This window comes from Zalophus californianus, chromosome 8 (assembly GCF_009762305.2).
Source record: "Zalophus californianus isolate mZalCal1 chromosome 8, mZalCal1.pri.v2, whole genome shotgun sequence".
Lineage (NCBI taxonomy): Eukaryota > Metazoa > Chordata > Mammalia > Carnivora > Otariidae > Zalophus > Zalophus californianus.
Genome location: NC_045602.1, coordinates 2,347,084 through 2,373,316, shown reverse-complemented (window position 1 = coordinate 2,373,316; position 26,233 = coordinate 2,347,084). Strand labels below are relative to the sequence as shown.

Genomic DNA, 26,233 nt, shown 5'->3' with positions numbered 1-26,233 from the left:
AATGAGCTATGTTACAGTGTTTGACCTTGGGCTCCATTACCCAAGATTGAGCCTTAACTAGCTGCTTTTGAGAGCGTTCTTGTGGGGGTTACCCTGCTGTAGACTGCCTGTGTTTCACTTCTCTCTCGGTCCTACTTGTAGATGCTGTTCTGTGGGCCACGCCCACCTAGCCAGACTTGGGATTCTAACCTAGAGAGGCTTTAAACCCAAGCGAACTTCAAAGCCCCTTAAGTACAAAGTTGCACTGCTTTCTCCTGGAAAAGGTGGGTGTGTGGCCACATGCAGAGGGAGCCTGTGGGGAGATTGAGGGTCCCTGACCTCATACTTCCTAAAGTGTACATCTGACTCCAGTGTACCGAATCACTTCTTCATTTGCTTAAGAAATCTCCTTGAGAAATAACAGAGGTTTTGATCTTCAGTGTTGGGTCTTTGAGATAACAAATGTTATTTCCTGGGATTAATATCAAGGAGTGGATCCTTGCCTTGGGCATCAAATGTTTTATCTGAATTTCTCCTTTATCTTAAAAGAAGTAGCAGATTTTTATGCTTCTTTATTTTGGACAGCTTCTGGGCCATGACATTCTTGAATCTGAAGAACTGTTACTACGGTAAACATAAAAAGAACTGGAAGTCACAGTGGAGGTTTGGTTGTCAGTGACATTCAAATCACTGTGGAGAACACTTTACTTTCGAAGATGGGGATCTGGAGGTGCCTGGGTCACTCAGTCAGTTAAGCATCTGCGTTCGGCTCAGGTCACGATCTTAGGGTCCTGGGATCGAGCCCTGCATTGGGCTCCTCACTCAGTGGGGACTCTGCTTCTCCCTCTCCCTCTGCCCCTCCCCCCCGCTTTGTGTGTGTGTGTGTGTGTGTGTGTGTGTGTGTGTGCGTGTGCGCGCGCGCACGCATGCTCTATCTCTCTCTCTCTCTTAATAAATAAAATCCTTAAAAAAAATAAAAGAAGATGGGGATCTGATTGTTGTCCATTGACTGAGGTAATGAGGCTCGAGGGTAAAATGAGGTCCTTCTATGTCAAATAAAAGGCAGAAGAGCACCATACAGGGGTCCTTAAAATAAAAGTGCTGAGCACGTTTGTGTTTATGGGACATTATGGCATTATGTGATTGACATCTTTTAGCTCATAGGAAGCAACTTTTGACTTGTGTTTTAGTTTTTTTTATTTTTGTATATTTAAAATTAAAAAGAAAATCCAAGTAATTCTTACTAGTCTTTTAAGAAGTCAGATTGCTGAAAATCTGATTAAGAACTGCAGACCCTAAACACGCCTTTTCCATATTATCTGTTTCCCGGACAACAGCCACATTCAACTTAGAACTTTTTTCTCTTTACCACTTGTTCATAAAGATTGTATTTTTTAAATTTATTTTTCAGAGAGAGAGAGAACCAGTGCACAAGCGGGGGGAGCAGCAGAGGGAGAAGCAGGGTCCCTGCTGAAACAGGGAGCCCAATGTGGGGCTCGATCCCAGGGGTCATTACCTGAGCCAAAGGCTTGACTGACTGAGCCACCCAGGCACCCAGAATTTTAAGTTTAACACCTTATTTTTGTGTATGCATATCCCGAATTTCCTGGTGAGTGGTGCGCTTGCTAGCCATGTGCCGGTACAGCTGCTGTTTGCCCTCTGGGCGCCCCAGTTCCCTGTCTTGCATTCTCTTGTCCATTGTTTGTGTTACTGGGCTAGACGGTCCCAGCCCGCTGTGCTGTTCCCACCATACTTGTTTGCAGGATGATTACTGGAGTCTATTTACATTAATAAGACAAGGAATATACTGCCCCTTCTGGGCTGGATTTTAGGGCTCTTTTCTGAAAGGGGGGTGAGTTATTTTACAGGACGTCCAGTAACCGTGGTCAGGTGGTAGGTGGATTGACTGCTCCCAAACTAAGCACAAAGACACCGCATTTTAACAGTGACACATTTTTAGCACAAAGCCATCTTATAGTTACATTCTATAGGTTTGTTGCATATTTGAATATTGTATACATTATTCTAATTATGATTGTAATTTTTGTTACGGCTGTTTCTCCAGCATTGTTTGAATTTGAAATAGTGTAAATGAGACTTCAGATGCCTTCACACACACTCTCAGTGTACTGGGCAGGAGAAATCAGCCTTCCCAGTTTGAGTTTAATCTGAAGTTCTCAGTTAACAGAACTGTAGTTCTTTATGACTATTTCAAAAGTCTCTACAAATAAGACTATTTCTCTCCTTCACGCTTATTTCTTTGAAACTTTTGGCATTAAGAAGACCCTCTTGGGGCACCTGGGTGGCTCAGCTGGTTGTGTGTCTGACTTGGTTTCGGTTTAGGTCATGATCTCGGGGCTGTGGGATAGGGCCCCATGTCGGACTTCGCGCTAAGTAGGAGTCTGCTTGAGATTCTCTCTCTCTCTCTGCCCCTTTCTCTGTCTCAAATAAATAAATAAATCTTAAAAAAAAAAAAAAAGAAGGCCTTCTCTGGTTGCGAGGGCCACTGGTCCTTCAGCAGACATGCCGAGGGACCACTCTGCCCCACTGAAGTGGCTTGAGTCTGTCCACTTTGCCCGTTCCTGAGCCTCGGGCACTCTCCCGACACTGGCTTTTGGATCTGTGGTCACTAGCTGTTCTGATTTCTTCCTTTCTTTTGAGGTTACGTTTGGTCGTTTGTATTTTCCTAGGAAATTCATTCATTTATTTGGTCGACAAGTACTTTTGGTCTACAGTGTGCCAGGCATTACTCTCTGCCCTAGAACAGGGCAGAGAAGGAATCAAACACCAACCCAGCAGCCCTCCCTCCTGGAGGCCCGTGTGGAGAGCAGAATCCAGAACAGCCTTAGGTGTTCTTCCAAGACTCCTCAGTTGCATGCCTAATTTGTTTGCTGTCATTCTTTTTTCTTAATGTAAGCATTTAGACCATGAATTTTCTTCTGAACACTGACTTCTTGATTTTACTGTTTTCTGGGTATCTTACGGTTTGAACTCAATGTCTTTTATTACCTGAAACTTGTTGGGGTCTTTCTTAGCCCTGCCCATACCCCTGCTGTGAGTGGGGGTCCGTCCTGTGTCCTTCCTGCAGTGGCTCTGTGTTTCCCTCGGTGAGCTCTTTGAGCCCAGGCTTCGCCTGCGGTTGTCATGCCTTATCTTCTCCAAGCTGTGTCTTGATATTTTTCACCTTTTACTTTTCTGTTCTCTTTTTCTCTCATTTTTGAAGAGGTGACTGCTCTGTTAGGTTTTATAGACGTGTGCTGGTATGAGCTTTGGCTCTTCTGTGGCAGCATGTGGTCAGCGCGTGTGTGTCTTCTGAGGTCTTTTCCCGCTGTTCTGCCTCGCTGTCCCTCCTGGTGGTGCCCTCGCAGGGCTCCTGAGCTCCTCTGATCCTGGTGTCTCGTGGGCGAGCCTTCCAGTCCAGCTGCGGTAGGCTGTGTACGCGGACTTGGGCCCGGCTCGGGCCCCAGACTGGCGGGAATTCCTGCAGCGCAGGCTTTGGTTTGTGAGCGAATCTGCAGCCCTCACTCATCCCCGGGCAAAGACGATGGCCCAGGCCGGCTGCCCACAGTGCGGCACCCTTCCACTCTGTGGGGCCACAGTGCTTCCAGACAGGATGCCCAGTCTGCTTGGCCTGCTCTGACTCTTGCCACCAGCTGTGCACCTGTCATGCCGTCCCATCCCCGCGGTGCCTGCTGTGTCTTTGTGGCGGGGGGGGGGGGGTCGCCAGCGCCCGCTCTCTTCAACCCCCCTCTCAGCTCTGACCTCTACCTTCAAGTCTTTCTTCTTATGGCAGGTGTTTGGATTATAGATGTTTCTGAGTTTCATTGAAGACAGTCTGTTTCTGCTTTTTATTCTCGTTCTTACTTTTGTGTGATTCCCTAGGGTTTGGAAGAGCAAAATGAAGACTTTAGCCTACTGCTCGAAAACCTGAGGGCCCGATTTGACTTGAGTGGGAAGTGGAGGGTGAACGGGAATAAGAAGACTCATGTCAGGAAGGTTGGGTAAGAGGTTGTGACAACGCTGCTCAAGCAAGGAGTGGGGAGGGGTGGCGGTATGGTTGGAGAGGAGCTAGGGAGGGTGGGATGTGGGGTTAGGGGTTCCCGTGTGGTTGGCCTGGTCGGCACGAGGTGGGATCAGGAGCTGTTAGCCACGGACCTGGTTAGTGGGTGCGCGGTCACCAGCCTGGTTACAGTGATGATGCTTGTGGGAAAGGGGGCTTGCTAGGAAGGAAGTGTGGCCCGGGAGCGTCGGGATGGAACCGTGGGCGCAAAGCCACAGCGTGAACAGGGGGACTGGGTGGTGACGGACTGGGTCCTCGGGGGCCAAGGGACAGAGGGGTCTCATGTCAGGGGCGTCTGATGGCTGTGACGCCGGAGGCCACAGGGAGGGCAGTGCTGCGGGGTGGCTGCAGTGAGGCCAGCTCAGCAGAAGGGGAAGAACTGGGCAGGGTCGAGGAAGGCTCCCCTGTCTATGCCCCCATTAAGCTTGGCAGCAAATGGAAGAATGGAGGTCTGGCAGCAGCTTGAGAAGCAAATGAGTCAAGGTGAGATATTTTCAAAGGACAAGGGGACATGCGACTTGATTTTCCTAGTTAAGGGGAAGAAGCCAGAGAAGAGGAGAGGGACAGAGAAGAGAGAGGGCTGCCCAATGTTGTGTGCTGCAGGCGGGCAGCAGGGGCGCCCCTTCTCTGGGCAGGAGGGCAAGGGTGCCCCATCTCTGGGCGGGAGGGCATGTGGCGACGTCTCCAGGAGGCCAGCCAGTGGCTTCTGTGTTGCTGCTCAGGTGTGAGGCGAGTTCTTCGCTGTAAGATCAGGCTGGGTTGCACTGGGGCCTCCAGAGGATCTGGCAGTGCAAAGCAGAGTGGGCGAGGGGCAGGTGGCAGCCCCTTGGCAGAGCTGAATGGTCAGCCTTTGCACTTACAGGAGTGAGTGTGTGAGTGAACGCGCCAGTGAGCATGTCCCCAGGAGCAGTGTTGTTGCCACAATTATCCGTGAGTAGCTCAAGAGGTTTGGTGTTTCTCTTATACACTCTGGACCTCTGTGATTTTGGGTGTGGGAGATGGAGAGAAGTAGGTACTTAGCTAGCACAGAGTGAAGAAGTTGGGGCTTTACCTTCTTTTCACTCTTTCTTTTGTGTTTGTAAAGTGATCTGCCAGAACGCTGAGGAGGCGATCTGCTGTGTGAGGAAGGGCATCGGGTGGTACTAGCTTCCTGGTTTGTCATCTTAGCGATCTGGGGCAGCTCTCAGTAAAGAGGCTGTTTCTGGGGGGAGACCGCTTACCATAGAAGGTTCAACCCACCCTGGTCTCTGCTGCTTAAGCACAAGTCGTGTTCCACCTCCTTGCCTTCCGGTGTCACCTTAAACTTGCCTGGGGCGCGGCACATGGTGGGGGAAGTTCTGATGAGGAACCGGGCTGGACGTTCACCAGAGGGAGCATTTACTTGCTTGGACTAATAAGCACATGAAGACAGTTTTGAATTTCCCAAGGGAATGCTTAGTACTTGGCAAGTACTGGGAGGTCTGGGATTTGTGCCTCTTGTCATGGAGTGGAACTTTCAGAGTGCTTCCGGTGAGAGCCAGGCTTCTCAGCATCTCCAGTTGCCTTGTCTTGGGTTGGCTCACTAAACAATGAGGTGGGTGGAAAGACAGCTGTGTCAGGAAAGTGCCATGGCCCTTCTTTTGAGAACAGGGCATGGAATGATAATAAAGTGACCTGTGCTCTGCCTACAGTCCCGTGTATAAATATCTTACCTGTGTTCCTGGGTCCCTGCATCACCATAACAGAAAGAGAACCAGACTCAAGGCTGGGAGTCTGGGTGGTTCTTCCTCTAGGAGCTTTGTGACCATGACTGAGTCACTTAACCTCTCTGGTCCTCAGTGTCTTTATCTTCTAAGTAGAGATAATATTATCCATCTTGACTTTGGGTCTCCTTCATTGTATTATGAAGATGAACCACGGTAAAATACATGGGGATGTTTTATGATCTATTATACCCTAAAATTTGATCTTGTAACAATGAGGTCATTGGAACACCTCAAAATCATCATTATGACTAGACTTAGGAAGGTCGTTTGATCATTCACTTCATCACAGGACCAGAATTATGGATACACATCCATCACCCAAATGGCCAGAGTTAAGTTATTATTATAATTTTACCCAATAAAGTACTAAAAAGATCTTAGATTCAGTGTTTTTGAGATTTCACTGTAATTTTTAAAGATGCAGTTTAGATTCTTTTGTAAGAATAATTCTCTTCAGTTTTTTATTTTTATTTACTCATTTTAGAGAGAGTGCATGCGTGTGCAAGCAGGGAGAGGGGTAGCGGGAGAAGGAGAGAGAATCTTGAGCAGACTCCGAGCTGAGTGCAGAGCCTGACACGGGGCTCGATGTTATGACCCTGAGATCTTGACCTGAGCTGAAACAGAGAGTTGGACATTTAACCAACTGTGCCACCCAGGTGCCCCTCCTATTCAGTGTTTTAAAAAAGAAGTGGCTTACCGTGTGTGACAGAATGCATGGTGTCAAACTTGTAGTACTTTTCTAAAACTGTGGTAGCTTTCGTCTCTGAAACACATGATCTCTTCGACTTCTTTTCCTTGCATGCTTACCGATAGTCCTGCCCAGGGGTGCAGTTCTGGGCTCTGTAAATTGCTTCAGGATGAAGCAGGTTGAATGCTGGTTTGTGAGGGCACTCAGCAGCCTCTGCAGCGCTGAGCTGCCCTTTTGTTCAGTCTCATGGCCACTAACACAACATACTTCTTTCTGGTGTTCTTCTGTTTTCCAGCGATGGCATTTAATCCTGTCTTCTGCCTGAAGTTGAGCTCATGGGTGCGTTTTGGTAAATGTTAATTTGCTGCTGTGCGGTCTGGGCCAGGGGCTGATACATAGTCATTTCCCACCTGCTCTGTTTGGGTCTTGTCCAATGTCTCCTGCAAGTCTGTTTCCTGAGGGCAGGGCTAGTGTCTTACCCTCTGTGGTGACTTCCATGCGTGGTCACCGTGCAGGGGTTGTGTAGTCAGCTCCCAATTGCTGACTCGAAGCACAGACAAGTCTTTTCATGGAAAATAATCATTTCCTCTCAGATGAGTCCTCTACGGGGCCCTGTTTTTGGGGACTGTCAGGCTTTTTCTGTCTGGGATGATGACATGTACCTCCATTTGAGTCTTAGTGTCCTTGTTGGAAGGTGGAACCCGTCCTGCATCCCCCTGTTGACCTGGGTGCTGCCTTCTGAGCAGCTGGGGGTTTATCTCTGCAATGGCGTGGATGCTTCCTCACCAGTCATTTTTCTCTAACCAAGTGGTGTTCCAATTAAATAGGATGCAGGGGATCTGTGAGTTTGCTGGTATTATGTGCAAAATTCTGCTTGTATGTATGCACATTTTTGGCAGAAGATATATAGACTCGAACTCATCAGTTTTGTGAAGAGGTCTGACTCCAGTCTAGTTTTGTTGAACAGGTTGTAGGCATATTGGCTAGAATGGATTTTTTCCTCCAGATGCCTAATAATGTAAATACTGTTCTGGACATGTATTTTCCTGCTGTTACTGAAATGTATTCCGGTAGTTGATGTTTTTGTGCCAGCAACCCTTTGTGAGGAGGGGTTGGGACATAGGGGCTATGGTTGCGTTTTCTGAGAGCATGACATGAAATTGTCATCTCCAAACCTTTTGGCAGTGGACGCTGAAAAGGTCTTGTTGTTCGCCCCAGTCGTGGAAACCAAATCAAAACCAGGCAGACTGAATGGTTAGGACAACTGCTCTACTGTTTCTCTAACCCCGTTTTATTTATTTTTTTTAGATTATTTATTTATTTATTTGAGAGAGAGAGCAAGAGAGAGCACACATGAGTGAGGAAAGGGGCAGAGGGAGAGGGCAAACTCTAAAGCAGGATGCACTGAGAGCTGTCAGCCACCCATAATCCCAGAACGTGCCCTCAGCTGAACGGAGCCGTGTTGCCCTAAGTCACACCCCTCTCCAGGGACAGCCTGCTTCCAATGCCTGATTGATGGGGTTGGGGGCTGGGCAGTAGATGGGCCTGGCCATGATGGCTCCACTCTGAGGGACCATCCCAGCTCTGGCTTCCCTGTGGGCACTGCGGTTCCTCTGTGTCCTCTGCACATTCCTGCTTCCTTGACGCCTTCACTCCTGCTTCCTCCATGATGTCATTCCCAAGAGTGTTCCCAGCAAGTCTGTGCACAAAGCTTGATGATTGACAGCTTGTTTCCCAGAGAACCTGATCATCTGAATGCTCAGCGGGTCCCTTTCTGTTGTTTATTGTTTGGCTTTTGATCATATGATTTTGACTTGTTGTATGTCTAGTTATTTTTGATTGAGTGTTTGACATTGTAAGAAAAACTGTAGAAACTTTGGAGGTCTTTGTCTTCCTCCAGAGGATTTACTGTTACTTCTGGCAGGTGTCTGGCCAGCCCAGGAGCATCAGCCTGCTCAGTTCACTTAAAATCCAGTCATGGACTAAGGTGACCCGGAGCGTTAGTCTGTGCCGGTTCACCTTCTAGTTCACCCTCACTCCTGCCCTGTGCCCTGTGGGATCCCAACCCTGAGTGTTAGTGCTTTGCTGGCCCCTTCTCTATGGTGGGCCCTGCACTCCGTGTTTGTACCCTCAGTCCATGAGCTTGTCAGAAGCGTTCCTCAGTGTCAGCCGCTAACCACACTTTCCAGACTGACAGATGCCTCCAGCCGAAAGGGGGCCAGAGGTCAGGCTTGCCTCTCTAAGCTTCCCTCCCTTTCCAAGATCTTGGCATTCCTTCATTGCTGTGGTAACTCCTTAAAGGAGGCCTTGAAACAAATTCAGAGTATTTTGTTTAGTTTGTGCAGTTGCCCTCTGCCAGAGACTTGGTTTAAGCCACCTGCTCTGCCATTGTGGGAACCATTTTCTGCTGTACTGTTGAAAGATGATTTTGTTCCATCAGTCTATTTCTGTTGAAAATTATGGTTTTATTAAAAATACCACTTACATCTTTATTGCTTATTTTTCGTGCCCATATACACATTTGAATGGAATTGTGGTGTCACAAAGTATACAAAAGATGAAGGCTTTGCATACACGTTTCTAAGTTGCCTAGTGGCTACTTTGTACTAATTGATACTCCAGCAGCAGCAGAGGAGGTAACTGCCTTATAATCTCTGTTAAATCTAACATCTTAAATGTGTGTGCATTTTCCTTCCCTCCGGCAGGCACGTGCTCTAACACCTCAGACTGCAGAAACAGATGCCATTCGGTTTTTGGTTGGGACGCAGTCTCTTAAATATGATAATCAGGTAACTATTTTTGACAAATGTATATATGTTAATTACTAAGTCTATTCTTAGTTTTATAACCATTTTGCTCTTCATTTTTCAAGCAACATTTGAGAAAATTAATGCCACACAAACAAAATAAAACTTTCATTGGGATTTAAATATCCAACTGTATGTAATAATTGAATTCAATAATTTAAACTTACTCTGTGTAGGATCAATGTCATAGTTTTAGTTTGTGGTTATGTAGGGTTTGCTGTGTAAGTGATTGAGAAGCTATCCAGGGGACGTGGTCGGCACCACTGTTTCTACCTGGGGTGGTGAATGACCACTCTAAGTGCTTACAGCATTCTTTCCAGCTGAGCCTGGATGAAGCCATAATCCCGTTGAGCTCCAGGCTTTCACTGCCACGCGCTCCAGGAGGGTCTGTTTTGGCCACTCTCATAGAGAGAATGTTGGCTATTCATAGACCAGTACTCAGTTCGTGGCTTGACACAAACGTATGATCTTGACCGAATGGATTAACCTTACTGGACTTCATGTTCCTCATCACCAAGATAGCAATAAAGCCATCTGCTCGATGTGCCTCACAGGTGCTGAGGATGTTGTGAAGATGTGTACTGTCTTGGATCCTGGGGGAAATGTGCAAAAGGCCATGTGCCCTGGACCAGGCCCTCTGCCCAGTTACCACTGTCCCACAGGGGGAGTGGCTTTAAAACAGATGTGGAAGAGTCTTTGGTGCTGGGTGTGGTGTAGTGACATTGCCTCTCTCCTGTTATGAGAGATTTTAAATTGATGTGGTCATTTTGGCAACTGATTTGGTGACCTATATGTAGAGCTTTATAAATAAATGTTTGTATTATTTAACCTTTACTTCCTATACCCAAAACATAGGAAAACCTTTATTTATTTATTTATTTTAAAAAAGATTTTATTTACTTATTTGACAGAGGGAGACAGCGAGAGAGGGAACAAAGCAGGGGGAGTGGGAGAGGAAGAAGCAGGCTTCCTGCTGAGCAGGGAGCCGATGTGGGGCTCAATCCCAGGACCCTGGGACCATGACCTGAGCCGAAGGCAAACACCCAACAACTGAGCCACCCAGGAGCCCCTAGGAAGACCTTTATATATAAGGAATATTATTGTAATGGTACGAGTAATTGTGAAACAGCAGCAATCAGCTGTGCCATGTCAGGTTGGATGGAGCCACTATCTATGGTGGCACATTCACAACTGGACCCGGTTGAACCTGGTTCCTCATGGTGGAGTGGTTGTCACTGACTGCTTGTTAAGTTATAAACTCATCAGTGTCATAATTTAAGAGTCGTTAGATGATTCAGTGAAATGTTAAAATTGTATGTACTGTGTGATCCCAGTAGTGTTAAAAAAGCAGATAAGTTTTCAGTAACTACAGACATTGAGTCACTGGGTGTATAAGTGCAGCTGATAGAACATTACATCAGTTATGCCTTGATTAGGACAGCAGAGGATAAAGTACAGACTTGAATCTTATGTGTGGCAAAGACTAGGCGGAAACAGGTCACAAGGCCTCAAAATTTGAGCCACGGTCACCTTTGGGTGATGTGAGCATTTGTGAGGTAGATTGTTTTCCTAATTTTCACTTTTCTGAACGTGTGTGTGTCATTTTCCTTTTGGCAGAATGTCAGGTAAGAAGGATTTATTAAATGGTTTCCAGTGGGCATCTTGCGGGGAAGAGGAGCCTGTGCTCTGTGGGGGCTGCTGTGTGGGTGAGAGAGGGGGGCGCCCGACGGGGTGCCTCACGGGGTTGCGTGTGTGGGGGGGCGCCCACGTGGAGATGCTGTGGTGTAGCAGGAGTGGCACTGGGCAGGAGTCTGAAGGCAGACTTGTGGCTTCCTTCCGTGTGGGGCCGACCACCGACCGCAGAAGCCGTCACAGGACAGGTGTCAGGGGGTTCCGCGGGGCCCTGTCTGCAGGTGTCGAAGCGCCTTACCTCATCCGCCTGTTTTTCGGTTCCGCTCAGTCCTGAGGCTGTCCCCTGGAACTTTTTGGTGGAGGTATCAGTTTTTAACTCTGAGATTAGGGAAGAAATTATGATGTCATGAGGGATGCTCAGTGAATTAAAGGCCAGATGAGGCAATGAGGGCATCCACAAGTCAGACTTGGTTGTGACCCCAAGAGAGGAGCAGCCCCAGATGACCTGACGTGCTTTAATCCTCTTTAAATCCTGTTGGAGCAAGGTCTCTGCAGGCTCCATGGGGAGCACTGTGCAGGGAGTTGGGACTCCCCGGGTTGTGAGGTCAGCGTCCTGCAGCGCACTGCCGATTACGGCTCTGTATGTCCTGTTGCATCAATGTAGTTTCGTGACAGACAGTCCTGGTTTCCAGAATACAGCCATGCGTCCTTGTACCTAGTGAAATGAATGACTTTTGTCCTTAAGAATCAGTCTTACATCAATGAGATACCACCTCACACCAGTCAGAATGGCTAAAATTAACAAGTAGGAAATGACAGATGTTGGCGGGGATGTGGAGAAAGGGGAACCCTCCTACACTGTCGGTGGGAATGCAAGCTGGTGCAACCACTCTGGAAAACAGTATGGAGGTTCCTCAAACAGTTGAAAATAGAGCTACCCTACGATCCAGCAATTGCACTACTGGGTATTTACCCCAAAGATACAAATGTAGGGATCCGAAGGGGTATGTGCACCCCGATGTTTATAGCGGCAATGTCCACAATAGCCAAACTGTGGAATGAGCCAAGACGTCCATCGACAGATGAATGGATAAAGAAGATGTGATATATATACACAATGGAATATTATGCAGCCATCAAAAGGAATGAGATCTTGCCGTTTGCAACGACGTGGATGGAACTGGAGGGTGTTATGCTGAGTGAAATAAGTCAATCAGAGAAAGACACGTATCACATGACCTCACTGATATGAGGAATTCTTAATCTCAGGAAACAAACTGAGGGTTGCTGGAGTGGTGGGGGGTGGGAGGGATGGGGTGGCTGGGTGATAGACATTGGGGTGGGTATGTGCTATGGTGAGCTCTGTGAATTGTGCAAGACTGTTGAATCACAGACCTGTACTTCTGAAACAAATAATGAAATATATGTTAAGAAAAAAAAAAGATAGCAGGAGGGGAAGAATGGAGGGGGGGAACTGGAGGGGGAGAAGAACCATGAGAGAGGATGGACTCTGAAAAACAAACTGAGGGTTCTAGAGGGGAGGGGGGTGGGGGGATGGGTTAGCCTGGTGATGGGTATTAAAGAGGGCACGTTCTGCGTGGAGCACCGGGTGTTATGCACAAACAATGAATCATGGAACACTACATCAAAAACGAATGATGTAATGTATGGTGAGTAACATAACAATAAAAGAAGAGTCAGGCTTAGAAACCCAGTTTTCCAGTAGGGCACAGAGAAGGTATATATTTAACTTAAATTTTATGGCATCAAGGATGTAGCTGTCTGGGAACCTGTCCTGAAAGTCCAGTATATGATGGCTGCTTGGGTGCTGTGCTTACAGACCCCGGTGCCACCTGCTGTCCCCTTCCTTTCAGAGCTTTCTTGTCCCACCACTGGGGAAGGCTGCAGCCATGGCCGAATCAAAGGGTGGGGGTGAGTCTGCTAGTCTCCTGGTTCCACACCTCGCCTGCAGCGGCCTCTCGTGGGTGACTCCGCATGATAGGTATCAAAGAGTCCCTGTTTCTGGGAAAGCTGTTGGGAGTGACATTATTGGGAGTGTGTGCATGCGTGCACTCATCCAACAAATGCGGATGTTGTGTGTTAGTGGCACCCTCCCATGGCGTGGTGTGGGGTTTGTGCTCCGAGCTGTGTGCTCAGTGAGTTGGTGCGGCAGACGTGGGCCGTGGGCAGTCACGGTTCTGAGAGGCAGTGAGAGGGAGGGCCAGAGCCTGAGCTTGCGCCCTTGCACACCCAACCCGTGTGTTCCCCTCACACATGCCGAGCTCACACGTCCCGTGCACGTGCCTCCGCTATGCAATGTATGTTTCTGTCTTGTGTGATGGGCCTGGCTCCCCTCCCATGCAGCATGTTCTCTCCCATGCGGGATGTGTGTGTGCAGCGGCTCGCTGCCAGCCAGGCGGCGCCAAGAGGATGCCCCCAGAGGATTCGCCATGCCCACTGCCCTCCAGAAGCAGTACGGTTGTTCCTGTTTCCCACTGATGTTATTATTATTAATTTTAAAGATTATTTGAGAGAGAGAGAGCCCGCATCAGGAGGGAGGGGCAGAGGGAGAGAGAGAATCTTCAGCAGACTCCCCACTGAATATGGAACCCATCGGGGACTCGATCCCACGACCCTCAGATCGTGACCTGAGCCCAAGCCAAGAGTTGGAAGCTCATCCGACTGAGCCAGCCAGGCATCCCGTCTGCCGATGTTCTCATTAGAACACGGTTATGGAGTGCATTTGTAAGTGGTGAAAACTGGCTCCCACACACCCTGAATCCTGTAGCTCCTCCCTGCAGCCCCTCCCTGCTTGTTTGCTGACGGTGAGGGTGACCTGGGCTCCAGGGGTCTTTGAGCAGCTGTGAGGATGGGGATTCCCGGCTCTGTGCCTCCACATTGAACAGCAGGTCTGTGTAGGGTGCTGGCAGCCGTGCCTGCAGCACCCACTCGACTGCGTGCTCCCCGCGGGCACAGCCAGGTGCTGGGACAGGCCAGGAAGGTGGGTCCTGTGCCCCTGCCCGTTGACTGCGGCTCAGAGAGGCACATGCCTGCAGGATGGGGAAGCGGGGTGCCGCTCAGGGCCAGGTGGGGGCGATTCCCACACCTGCGGCCTCAGTGGACAGGTGTTGATCCCATTTCTAAGCAGGTAGGGGTTTGGTCCTAAGCAGTTGTGAGGTTTTTCGCAGGTGATTGAGCTGGAATAGGGCAGAAACACAGCTGCTCTCCTCACCGCCCTCCCCTCCCGCTTCCACCTGTAGCACGGGGTGGTTGGGGTCTGTGTCCTAAAGGCATCCTGCATGCTTCCCCGCAGACACCCACACAGACGGTGCTAGTGATGGGAGCCATCCCCAGATCAGGCCGCCCCACCCAGGCCAGGGTGCCCTGGCCTTGTGGCCCTGCTCCCATGCCTCACGCTGGCTGGCTGGCCGGCTGGCTGGCTGGCTGGCTGGTGAGGGTTAATGGCCCCTGGCTTTGCCTCAGGCCATCTGCTCCTGGGCAGTCATTAATTCCCTAGAAAGTGCCAGTCCCTGAACCAGTTCTAATTAATTCAGCTGTGCTGTTTTCTGAAAATTTTTGGAGCTGTCACAGTTGCTGGCCTTTTTTTTTTGTCAGATGAACCGCTTTACTTTCTGCCCTTAGTCTGCACAGGGCTCCGTGTTGGGAGCAGGATGAGTGTGTGGAGTCTCTCATCTTTCTGGGCTCCCCTTCATGGTTAGGTGGAGAAGGTGGGGTTCCTTCCGTGGGGGCTGTGTGCTCACTGGCTGTCCAGTGGGGGACTTTAGGCAGAGACTCAAAACAAGGGATTCCAGGTTGAAGGGGTTTATTTGCCTCTGCAGTGTGCTTTTCCCAAAGAGTTCCTTTGCCTATTGCTAACTTCCTATTTCTTCTGTGGCTGGGGGATGAGTGCCAGGGTGGCAGGGGACGCAGACTTGTCCTCTCCCAGCATGGTCAGTGGAAAGGCAGACCCCTGAAGGGAGTGACACACAGTGGCTGCTTCCTGTGGATCGATCTTTTCCTTTTTAACTTTTGTTTTTAATTTGTTAGCTCCATTTTTCTGTATTTGTATTTTGATAACGGATAGCTTTGTTCATCAGCCGTGTCTGTCTGCAAGCTCTGTCATTGGCTACCCTGAGAATCGCCTGGGCCTTTGTTAGACATCGAGACTCTCAGCAGCCCCCGCCCCCCGAACTGAAGCTGAACCCCCTTTCCTCCCTCACCCCTCCTTCCACTTCCCCCTCCCAACCCCCCTTCCAAGTATTGATTATACCTCAGAATTTCTTTTTAAAACATAGAATTCTACTTTATATCTTTTTAGTTGTTGGATTTATATCTAAAAGTGTGAAGATAAAGAGACAGCTGGGGGTATTCTAGTGACCTGTTTTGGTTCCAGCTTTTTCCCCAACCCTGGAGCAGATACTCTGAAGGACCTCCATCCTGTCCATTGTTAAGGTCTGAGTGTTTATTTCCCCCTGGATTCATAGGTTGGAACCTAACCCCCCAGGTGATGGTATGAGGGGGTATGGCCTTTGGAAGGTGCTTAGGTCATGCCAGTGAAGCCGTTTTGAATGGGATTGACTCGCAGCGACCTTACTCCTTCTGCCACGTGAGGACATGGGGAGAGGGTGGTTGTCTGACCCAGGAGGATGGCTCTCACCAGACCCAACCGCACCGTGGCACCCTGAGCTCGGACTTCCAGCCCCCAGATCTGTGAAAACTACATTCCTTTTGTCTATAATCCACCCCGTCTCTGGTGTTTGTTATAGCTGCCCACATGGATGGAGACACTGCTTTGCCAGGAAAGGCCCTCACTGGGCACCAAGAGGGTGTGGAATGCGGGTCTTTTTTGCTTTCTTTCTTTTTTCTGGCTGCCAAGCATAGTTTGGCTTCATGGACAAAGGATGTTCATATACTGGGGCTTATTTGCTTCAGGAAGGAGTGTTAATACAGACAGGTAAATGGTAGCCGTGTGGGCATCATAAGCACTGGGAAACATATGTTTGAAAATAACTTTCACTTAGCATTTCAAGTCTTAGCTGAAGGATCACGATATGTTTCAGGTAGAATAAAGAAATCCTAGGAATCCATTTTCCTAAGTATACTTAATGCTGAAGGAAGAACCCAGAAAGAGTGAGTGACTGGTGCAGGGTAGACCAGCTGGGAAGTGGCAGAATCAAATTGGACGCAGGTCCCCCCGGTCCCGGATCACCGTGCATCCTTTGTGTCCCCCTGAAGCGAAAGGGACTGCAGCTGAAACGGAGCTTTCCATATTGACTTGAGCTAGGAGGAGAGCGCGCCGGAGGTGTGAGACCAGCAGGAGGACTTGCCCTCTCCAGGTCTAGCCAGCGGCTGTGCTGTGTTCTTCATAAGGAACTGCTGGGAGGGGCCTATTCACTTTTTGTGGTGGGCAGTGTGGCATGGGGTCTGCTGGCTCACGGGCCCCTGGCAGGAAGACGCGCCCAAGGCCAAGCCACCGGATCCTTAACTTTCCCTAAGAAGGGAGCTTTTAATTTTTTATTTCTCGTTTTATCCATATTTTTTATTTTCCTTTTTTTTTAATTTGTAAGAGTTTGTTAACATCTTTGAATTTTATGACTCTTACTCCTAACTTTTTATAGAGTCATCTGTGCCCTTAGCCCAGCACTAGTAAATCCAACTTTGAAATATTTAATAATGGTAATTCAGAATATATGAGTTTGATCATTATAAGCTGTTAAAACATTTTAAAAACTCAGATACGGCATGAAGAATTTATTTTTTTAAAAGATTTTATTTATTTGTCAGAGACAGAGAGAGCACAAGCAGGGGGAGGGGCAGCGGCAGAGGGAGAAGCAGGCTCCCCGCTGAGTGAGGAGCCTGATATGGGGCTCGATCCCAGGACCCTGGGATCAAGACCTGAGCTGAAGGCAGATGCTTGACCATTTGAGCCACCCAGGTGTCCCTGGCATGAAGAATTTAAAGTAACGATTAAGCACTACCCAGACAACCACATGTCTGCCCAACCCTCTTAACCAATATTAATTGGTCTTTTTTTTTGTGCCCCTATAATCTTTTGCACTCACTAGTTGTAGTGTTTTCTTCAAATTGTTTTCATAACTGCCCTGTAACTGCATATATGTACTCCACAGGATATTTCTTTGTACGTCCGTGTAAGCTGGGGAGCTGTTGGTGCCCTGAGAACAGACAGTTTGAGATAACAGTCTCCTTCTTTGTAGTCAGGAGCTGATTTTTGCTCACAGGCTGCAGTGCAAACCCAGGGGAACACGGGGAGCCTCTTTGTGCCCCAGGTGGCTTGGGGGTTCAGGGCACATGCTTTGGAATCCTGTTTCTAACTGCGTGAGACATACTACGTCAACTCTCTAAGCCTGGGTTCCTCCACCTGTAGATTATGCCTAATGATTACATATGTCTCTTTTAAGGATTAATGGAGATAATGTATGTCAAATAGCATAGGGCCTGGCCCATTTTACATGTTAGCCATTGTTACTCTGATCTCTTTGTTTCTGGTGGTGATGTCTTACAATCCTTTCTGAACATACCCAGATTAAAACATTTCACGACGACATATCCTGTGGGCCTGCCTAGGAACCCACTGTAAGTGAGGATATGTGGAAAAATCTCAGGATTGTCAAGCTTGAAGATGAAGGTTAAGGGCTGTAGTAGCGTGAGAGCGTGTCAGATTAGGAGAGGTGGACTTGTTGGGGGGGGTCTTAGACGTGTCCCTCCTTCCTGCTGTGTCCATGTGCCTGGAAGTGCAGAAAGGAGCCTAGAGGAACTTTGGGTCAGGTGTTGGAGCCTGTGGACAGCATGTGTTTTATGTCCTCCCACGGGAGAAAAGGGTGTCCTGGCGAGGTGCTCAGAAGGAAGACCCTTCCCCAGATGAGAGCAGCCTGGAGCAGGGGGAGAAGGGGCTAGGCAGGAGAGCCCGGCAGCCACAGGTCCTGGGCCAGGGGGAAGAGGTCAGCGTGCAGGGCACTGGGAGTTGGTGCAGGGGATGGGGGAGGCTTTCTTCGGGGGCGGGGGGCAACTGATCCAGCAAACAGGAATTCTGATGCCAGAACTCTGGTGTTGTCAGCTGTGGGGCTCCTAGTGCTTGAGTGCATTGCAGAGGGATAGATTCGGGAACAGAAAAATAGTACATTTAAGTGCATTCATTCATGTTTTCAGTCTTAATGGATTTCCAGATAAGTAGGAAATGTCTCAAATAATAAAGAAAAGAAGAAAGAAAAAAATTTCCTCTTTACCCTAACAACACAAAAATTATTCCCGATTTTGTATATTGCCTTGTAGTCTGTGTTCACATGTGACTTTTATATAATTGCATGCCATTTTATATTCTGCTTATAAAATTTAGTGCTTTCATAACATTTTTGGTATTTATAATTGCTCTTTATCATGATTTTTAAAAAGATTTTATTTATTTATTTGAGAGAGAGGGAGCATGTGTGCGGGTGTGTGCACACACAGGAGGGTGTGGGGAGAGGGGCAGAGGGAGAAGGAGGAGCAGACGCCCCAATGAGTGGCGCCAAATGCGGGACTGGATCCCATGACGCCGAGATCATGACCTGAGCCAAAACCAAGAGTCAGACATTTAACCGACTGAGCCACCCAGAGGCCCCGTGTTTTTCATGATTTTTAGAACTATATAATGTTCCGTAATTTTTTTGTTGTTCATTTATTCTCTGGGACAGGTTTTAAGAAATCCAATTATTTCAATTTCAACATTTATATAGTTCCTATTTACATATTGTAATACATCTTTTTTTTTAAAGATTTTATTTATTTATTTGACAGAGAGAGACAGAGCGAGAGAGGGAACACAAGCAGGGGGAGTGGGAGAGGGAGAAGCAGGCTTCCTGCGGAGCAGGGAGCCCGATGCGGGGCTCGATCCCAGGACCCCGGGATCATGACCTGAGCCAAAGGCAGTCGCTTAACCGACGGAGCCACCCAGGTGCCCTGTAATACATCTTTTGAACGAGTGATTCCGATGTACAAGGTGTAGTGATTTTACCACAGCCTTCCCAGTGTGCGTTGTCACTATTCAATTGACGTCACAGAATTCTTATTTTTAAATGTTTAAGTCATTGGATACAATAAAGAATGAATTTTTTTCGCTTTTTAATTTTGGGCTTATACTCACTCAGGTGGACTTATGTGTAAGGTATGATGTACACACATTCTGTGTGTCTGAAGTAGACAGCCTAGTGCGTTTTACATGCTCATGCACACCCCCACCCCCACCCCATGGCCCCGGGACCGCCACCACCGTCACCTGCCACCCCTGCAGCCCATGTTAGGAATATACCGCAGTTTCCCTCCTTTTGTACGGTAGATGGACCCCTGGGCTGTGCGCCGTTGTTGGCGATCACCCGTGGAGCTGCTGTGGGCTCTGTTGTGCGCGTCTTTTGTCTTGGTGTCAGTTGGCTCTAGACTCAGCAGTGGGCTACGGGGTCGTAGGGTAGCATGTTTTTAACTTTAGTAAGTACTGCTTATTATTAATAGCTTTTTAATGTGGAACATGGCCACGGAGGGAGAAAGTAGTTAAAGGTAAAATTCCCTCATGTGTGGAAAGGAAAAAGTACAGTAGTCACCCCTGCTCTAGGACACGTGACTTGTGACTTTGAACCCAGTCTGGAAACTGCATTGGGCTAAGTGCTGGGAGCAACTTGCTGAAAACAGTTCTGTTTACTTATTTGTTTATTTATAAAAAATTTTATTTATTTGAGAGAGAGGGAGAGAGAGAGAGAGAGTGCATGGGGGGAGGGGCAGAGGGAGAAGCAGACTCCCTGCTGAGTGAGGAGCCCGATGCAGAGCCTGACTTGAGGCTCAATCTCAGGACCCTGGGATCATGACCTGAGCCAAAGGCAGACGCTTAACCAACTGAGCCACCCAGGCGCCCCTGAAAGCAGTTTTAAAAATAAAAATAGCAGGAATGATTTTTCATCTCTTCCTCCAGAGGAGAGGGGGAAGGAATGAATGTGCTGGCTTTACCATGGTGATCCAGGCATGCCTGCATTTGGTTTCTTGCGATCCTTCATCTTCAATGCGCACGTGGGAAACTGAGGCGCAGGGTCACACGGGCTTGTGGTGTCAATGTGGGATTTGAATTCTGAGTCCAGAGCTACCCCTCATGGGGACTGGAGGTTATTTTTCCATCAAAACTGGGCATAGGAGGAAGCAGTAAAGACTAGAACAAGACTCTCTGAACCAAGTGCTGAGTGTAGAGGCTTTTGGGTGTCATGGAAACATTTTTTAAAACAGCATTTAATGTTCTGATTGCAAAGTGATGCATATTAATCACACACAAAATGTGAAAAATACAAGAAACCACAAAGAAGTAAAGGAAAACCTGCCACAATCCCACCGTCTGTGGGTAACTGTGTACCTCCTGGCCCTTTCCTGGTTTAGGCGTGCTTGCTTTTTACACAAACCCCTCACACAGCCCTCACACAGCTCTGTTCATTCTTTTCCCCTTAAATATATGTTATGGACCCTCTCCCCTGGCACTAAAGAGTCCTTTATAGCATATTGAATGGCTCTGTAGTATTACGTTACAGTCAAATACTACAATTTATTTGAACAATTCCCTATTGCCAGACATTAAGCTGGCTTCTAATTTCTCATTGTGATAATGCTGCAGTGAACATTCCTGGATATAGATCTTCGTGAAGATCCGTGAATATTTTCTTAGTATAAATTTATTTTTAAAACAAATGTTTTATTTTTCTCATTGACTTGGGTGCTGATAAAAGTGTGAATGTGAAAATCATTTTATTCCTGTACAAGATTGTCCAGAAAGGCATGGCGGGAGCATATTTAATTTTTCGTGGCTAAAATATAATACTATTACATTTGTATATTGTGCAATTGTAAGCATTGGCAGCTGTCGGACTCCTTTCTGGAAAGATGTTTAAGATGTGTTCATGTGTGATGCTTTCTCACCCCTTCCCACCTCTGTCACTGCCGGTGCACGAGCTGAGTTATGCCCCGTCTGGCGTGAGCACTGTGTGGGTGGCCCTGGTTCTGGCTGGGCAGTGGCTCCGTGTGTCGCACAGCCACGGGCAGCTTGCAGAGGCGCTAGGCTCATTTGCGCAACCCTTGTGAACCCCTAGCCCTAAGGCCAGCCATGGCCTGCTGGGGCCACCTGGGGACAGAGCTTTGGCTGTCCTGTTTCTTTAGTGGGGGCAGTGTTACATAGCTTGCAAACTTAAAAATACTCTGTGGGGATTTCAGACCTGTCTTTTGAGAAGAACACAGGGAGGTGAACTCACAGAAGTGTATGGTATTAGTGTGGTAACAATAACAGTTAATTAAAGATGTTAAAGATGCTTTTGATTATTGTTTGTGATCACTGTGTTTAATTAAGGTACATGGGAAATGAAGTCCTGATGTGCTCTTTTTTTGTATTTGTAGATCCACATCATAGATTTTGATGATGAAAATAACATTATAAATAAAAATGTCCTCCTACATCAAGTGGGTGAGATCTGGCACATTAGTACCAGTCCTGCCGACAGAGGTGTGCTGGCCACGTGCTACAATAAACGTGAGTATTGGCAGGTGTTGATGCGCACCTGCAAGATTGGTCTTACGTTGTTAATGGACCGGTGCATGACTTACAGGGGTTGATGGTGGGTACAGGTGCTGCACTCACAGAGAAGTTGTGATACTGTAGGCAGACGCTTGTCACAGTTGATGAGCTGCAGTCTGAGACCGGAGGCTGGAGTCATTGTTCCAGGCACATTGACCCCCTGGGGCAGGAGAGTGATGTGCTGGAGGGTCTCAAGTGACAGATGCAGGGGTCCGCCCACATTAGTTCACTGTGCTCCTTGGGAGGGTAGCTGATTTGTGTATATGTGTGCATGTGTACGTGGGGGGTCCATGCTCCTAAAGTTCCTCTGCCCCATGTGCTCTTTGGCTCTGAAGTCTCTGGGGCCTTTGACGTTTGTGTCAACCCAGATGTCTGACGCCCAGCTGGCCACGCATCTTCCTCCATTCTCCTTTCTCTGTCCTTGTCCGTAAGTGGTGTTCAAATTCTGGCTTTGGGGAAAACCCCCGGTTCCATCTTTCTCTGTAAGCAGAATAGTCTCTTTTGTGCTGTGTAGTCTCTTAAGTGTTCCCTTCGGTATCAGCATGCTGGTTGGCTAGGGGGTCTTCTGAAATGTTTCCTTCGGTATCAGCATGCCCGGTTGGCTGGTGGGCCTTCTGAAGCGTTTCCTTCGGTATCAGCCCGGTTGGCTGGTGGGCCTTCCGAAGCGTTTCCTTCGGTATCAGCATGCCCGGTTGGCTGGTGGGCCTTCTGAAGCGTTTCCTTCGGTATCAGCCCGGTTGGCTGGTGGGCCTTCTGCGGCGTCCGTACACGGGCCCCGCATTCAGTGTCCTGTCCCCTTCCGGCCCAGCCTCAGGATGCTAGTGTGTGTGGCTGTCTTCTGCGGTTGCCAGCCTGGGGCCCTGGGCACACTGCGTACAGGAACCTGTGCGGGGACGCTCTGCTCCCCAGGGAGTCTCCCCAAGTGTCTTTCTATTTAATTTCACATCTACCTTTGTGGTAATTTTTTCTTTAAAGATTTTATTTATTTGAGAGAGAGAGAGAGAGAACAAGCAGGGGGCAGGGGCAGAGGCAGAGGGAGAAGCAGACGCCTTGCTGAGCAGGGAGCCCGATGCGGGACTCGATCCCGGGACCCTGAGATCATGACCTGAGCTGATGAAAGGCGGATGCTTTACCAACTGAGCCTCCCAGGCGCCCCTACCTTTGTGTTTTTAACACTTCCTTTCTTTGGGGCAGCAAAGTTGTTTTCTGAAGGTTCTTTTGCCCCTGATCCCCTTATGTTCTGTATGTCCTGTTCGTTGCTTTGACTGGCGCTATTGCGCTCGCTGAGAACAGCCTCCCTGGGAGCCCATCCGGGCTTTCCCTCCTCCCCCCGTCGGCACTGTGTCGGGGGGCTTCTCGGGCAGAGGCCGCTGTGTCTTCCTTGTGCCTGTGTCTCAGACCGAGGTCATTACGTCCAGCCGACTGTGACAGGCGGCGCTGCCCCCTGAAATCTTCCCGTAGCGTATTTGGGATATAACAGACTTGACACTTACACACGCGCCCCGGCACCCTTGCTGTTCGGGGTTTTACGTCTCCTTCCTTTGTCAGCCCGATGCCATTCCATGTTGCATGTAAGGCCAGCTGTCCCTGCACCTGCCTGTGGGTCCACTGTCTCCCCACCACCCTGGTATTTCTGCTACTGCGGCCTCCGCCCTCGGTGCATGGGAGCCTGAAAGTAGAAGTGCTCTCTTCTAGAAAAGTGACTTTCCAGCTGTTCTGACCAATTTCCCTTTTGCTTAAGACCAGCTGACCTTAATTTTACCTCCCAGGTACCTTTGGCTTTGCTGTAGAGCACAGCAGAATCACAGGAGTGACCTCCCACCACCTTTACTCTATCCTGTCAGTTAGAAGCAGGCCATTGGTCTTGCCCGCACACTCATGGGAGCAGGTTGCAAAAAGGTGTCACACTAGGAGTGGCCGTCACGGGCCCCTGGTGTGTGAGCAGCCCCTGCTTCCCCAGGGGCTCCAACCCTCCTGTGTGCAGAGCACAGTTGTCATCTCCAGGTACCTGGCCACCGTGGCACCAGCTCGGGGGTGCAGGCACCGGCCTTGGTCAGGTGCAGGTGTGCATCTAGCTTCTGGGTATAATCTGCCTTGGGGTCAGTGCCTGCGGCACGTTCCTCTCCGTCTGCTGACCCATGAAGGCTGTGAAGCACCTGCCCGTCACGCAGGGCTAGGACAGGAGTGGGGTAACAGCTGGTGACATACGTTCACACGGGGGGAATGGGAGGTCAAAGGAGGCGTGACCATTCCTAAAGACAGATGCTGCTGGAGGGCTTGGAGTGGGCTTCGGCCTGGTGCCCCGGATCCGTCTCTGCCCTGCAGGCTCTTGGCCCTGCCCTCCGGCCTTCTGTCCTTCATGGAGCGGCCGGGGACCACCCTTGCAGGCACGTGGGGGCCGCGTAGCCCTCTGCGTCTGGTCCAGGCTGGCAGGGTCTCGTGAAGTGGGGTCTGCAGTTCATAGACGAAGCCGGACCCATAGGTCTTCCTGAAATGGTCTCTTGTCTGCCTTGGCTCCTGCTGGGGAGGCAGAAGGCCCTCACGTCTGCGTCCACCCTCTGACTGACCCTCCAGCCTCCTGGACGGATCCTTCCTGTCACCGCACTCTGGCCTGTTGATCCTCCTGAGGTTTGAGCAAACGTTGAGTGGCCCACCCGAGCCCTTTTCTCTGGAGTGCTTTCCCAACAGCAGAGTCTCTGAGTTTTAGCAGCTGTTGCCTGCTGGGGACACTGGGCACCTCAGAGCCATTGAGTGCGGGTTCCTCTGTGCTTACTGTGGCCTCCCACGGTACCTTCTCTCACCTTCTACCATCAGTAGCCAGACACAGGGCAGGCCGCCTTGCTTTCTGCCCGGGGCTGTCTGCACACAGCCTGCTGCCTCGCTTTGCTAGCCCTCTGCCACCTCCTAACAAGGACCCTCCCTCCTGTTCCCAGAACATTCCCCTCCCTCTGAGCCTTCTCAGGCATCATCCTCTGTGTGCCCCTGTCTTCTGACAGGCTGCTCAGGGCAGTCTGCCCTGCTATTCAAGATTCTCACAGCCAGCACCCACTACCTCGGACCAAAGCCCACCTTGGCACCGGGTTCACTGCGTGGGAAAGTGCCACGAACACGGCACATCGTCCTCCGCCACAGTCCCTGTGGTTGTGAGGCCACACGGCCTAGCAGGATCCTGGCAGCGCTGGGTCCTGGGCATAGGTGGGAGCTTGCTGGTTGTCAGCTGGACACTGTGCTCGGCTCCTGGGGGCTGTGAGCAGCCGTGGGTCGAAGCCAACAGGTTAGTTTTGGTCTTGCCCTGGTTGTCTACAGGCTCAGGTGGAGCACTTTGTCAGGCCACCCTGCTTCATGGTTTCCTGTCAGGGTCTCCAGAAGCCTGCCACTCACCTTGCCACCCATTTTTGATGGCGGTCAGCCCTTCTGTGACGTGCTTGTCTCGTGTGTCATCTCCAAGAACAAAGACAGTTGTGTCATGGCGTTCATGGCGAAGTCGTAGGAGCTCAGCTTTTCCTTGTCACAGGCAGGACACTGGCACACTGGCACTGGCACTGTGTCTCTGGCATGGAGCGATGCCGGGAATGCGGTCTGTCTTCCCGCGTCAGGAGGGAGCTACCCAGCTGCCTCAGCGCGCGGCTCCCGCCCTGCGTCCCCCTTGCCCTCCTCGCTCCTCTCACCCCCCACGCCCCCCTCGCCCTCCAGAGCTCTTCCTGGTTCACATCTGATACGCACCAGGTCATCTGTGCAAGTCACACTCCTGGGAGTAGGGCCCAGACTGCTCTGGCCCAGACACCTTGGGAAGACCTTGGAGTAAGGATTTGTGCTCGCCGTGCAGACTTTGTTCACTCAGAAGGCTGTGGGGCGACTGCACATGTTTGCACACGGACACTTGGGGTCCGTGCTTTGCACTGAGCTCCCCATCAGTCGTGAGGCTTCTGCCCTGCAGGACGTTAGATGTGGGTTAGACCCAGAGCATCACAGACGTTACTCTGGGGCTTAGGCATCACCATTGTTACGGCGGGTCTTTCCTGAGGACCAGAAGTGCACCTTGCCCTTTATCTTCCAGCAGTGTTTATGTCGAATGGGGTTTTCCTCTTCTTAGTGCCTGGGCTGGTTGAGGGCCGTGTGAGGCTGTAAGCACATACTTCCCGTCGCGTTCATCCGGCTCGTGTTTGTGAGCGCCGCACAGACACACCTGTGCCTTGCTGCCGTGCTGCACCTCACGCATGTGTTCCCGCTCTGCTGCAGTCTGCACTTCTTGTTTCCGCTGATGTGCATGATAGTTTGGACAGTGGTAGCCTCCTGCAATTGAGAGCCATGTGTCTCATGCCCTGAGTCGTGCCCCCAGTGGAGGGGTCTGCCAGGGGCAGCGTGTGGGAAGGAGGGCCGGTGGGTAGAGGTGGAGCAGGTCCCAACGCCAACCTCCCGGAACCTGTAGGAGGGGCCTGCGTCTAGCAGGGAATTGTCCTTGCTTAAGCCTGTTCTCCGTGTCCCCCTTTGTGTGTGTCTTGACACTCTGCTCTGTGGATATTATTGGGGGACAGGAGGAGGGAACCATGGAGAAGTGGGCTTCTGCGCCAAGCTGAGACGTAGAATCCACTTTGAGTGGTGTCCTCTTCTTGAGAAATCTTAGAATTCATGTTTGTTGTGAACAACTGTGTCTAAATCATATCCATATATTGCAGCATGCAAAAAAAGCTCTAGAACTTGGTGGAAGTCTGCACTGTGGTAGAACTCTTA

General features: G+C 49.6%; 1 protein-coding gene across 8 annotated transcripts in view; it reads left to right on the top strand.

Annotated features, from left to right (window-relative positions):
• The window catches only part of EIPR1 (EARP complex and GARP complex interacting protein 1), a 130,950-nt gene that overhangs the window by 2,055 nt on the left and 102,662 nt on the right, over positions 1-26,233 (top strand). For 5 of the 8 annotated variants that reach the window (XM_027623495.1, XM_027623491.2, XM_027623496.2 and 2 more), the window contains exons 2-3: positions 9,178-9,261; positions 21,325-21,457. Coding sequence is in view for 5 of the 8 variants with exons in the window: in XM_027623491.2 (XP_027479292.1) it covers positions 9,178-9,261; positions 21,325-21,457 (217 nt within the window). In the remaining 3 variants the exon portion in view is untranslated. Of the gene's footprint in view, positions 1-6,767; positions 6,812-9,177; positions 9,262-21,324; positions 21,458-26,233 lie in introns of those variants that run through there. The other 3 variants (XM_027623497.1, XM_027623493.2, XM_027623492.1) reach the window with 2 other exon arrangements.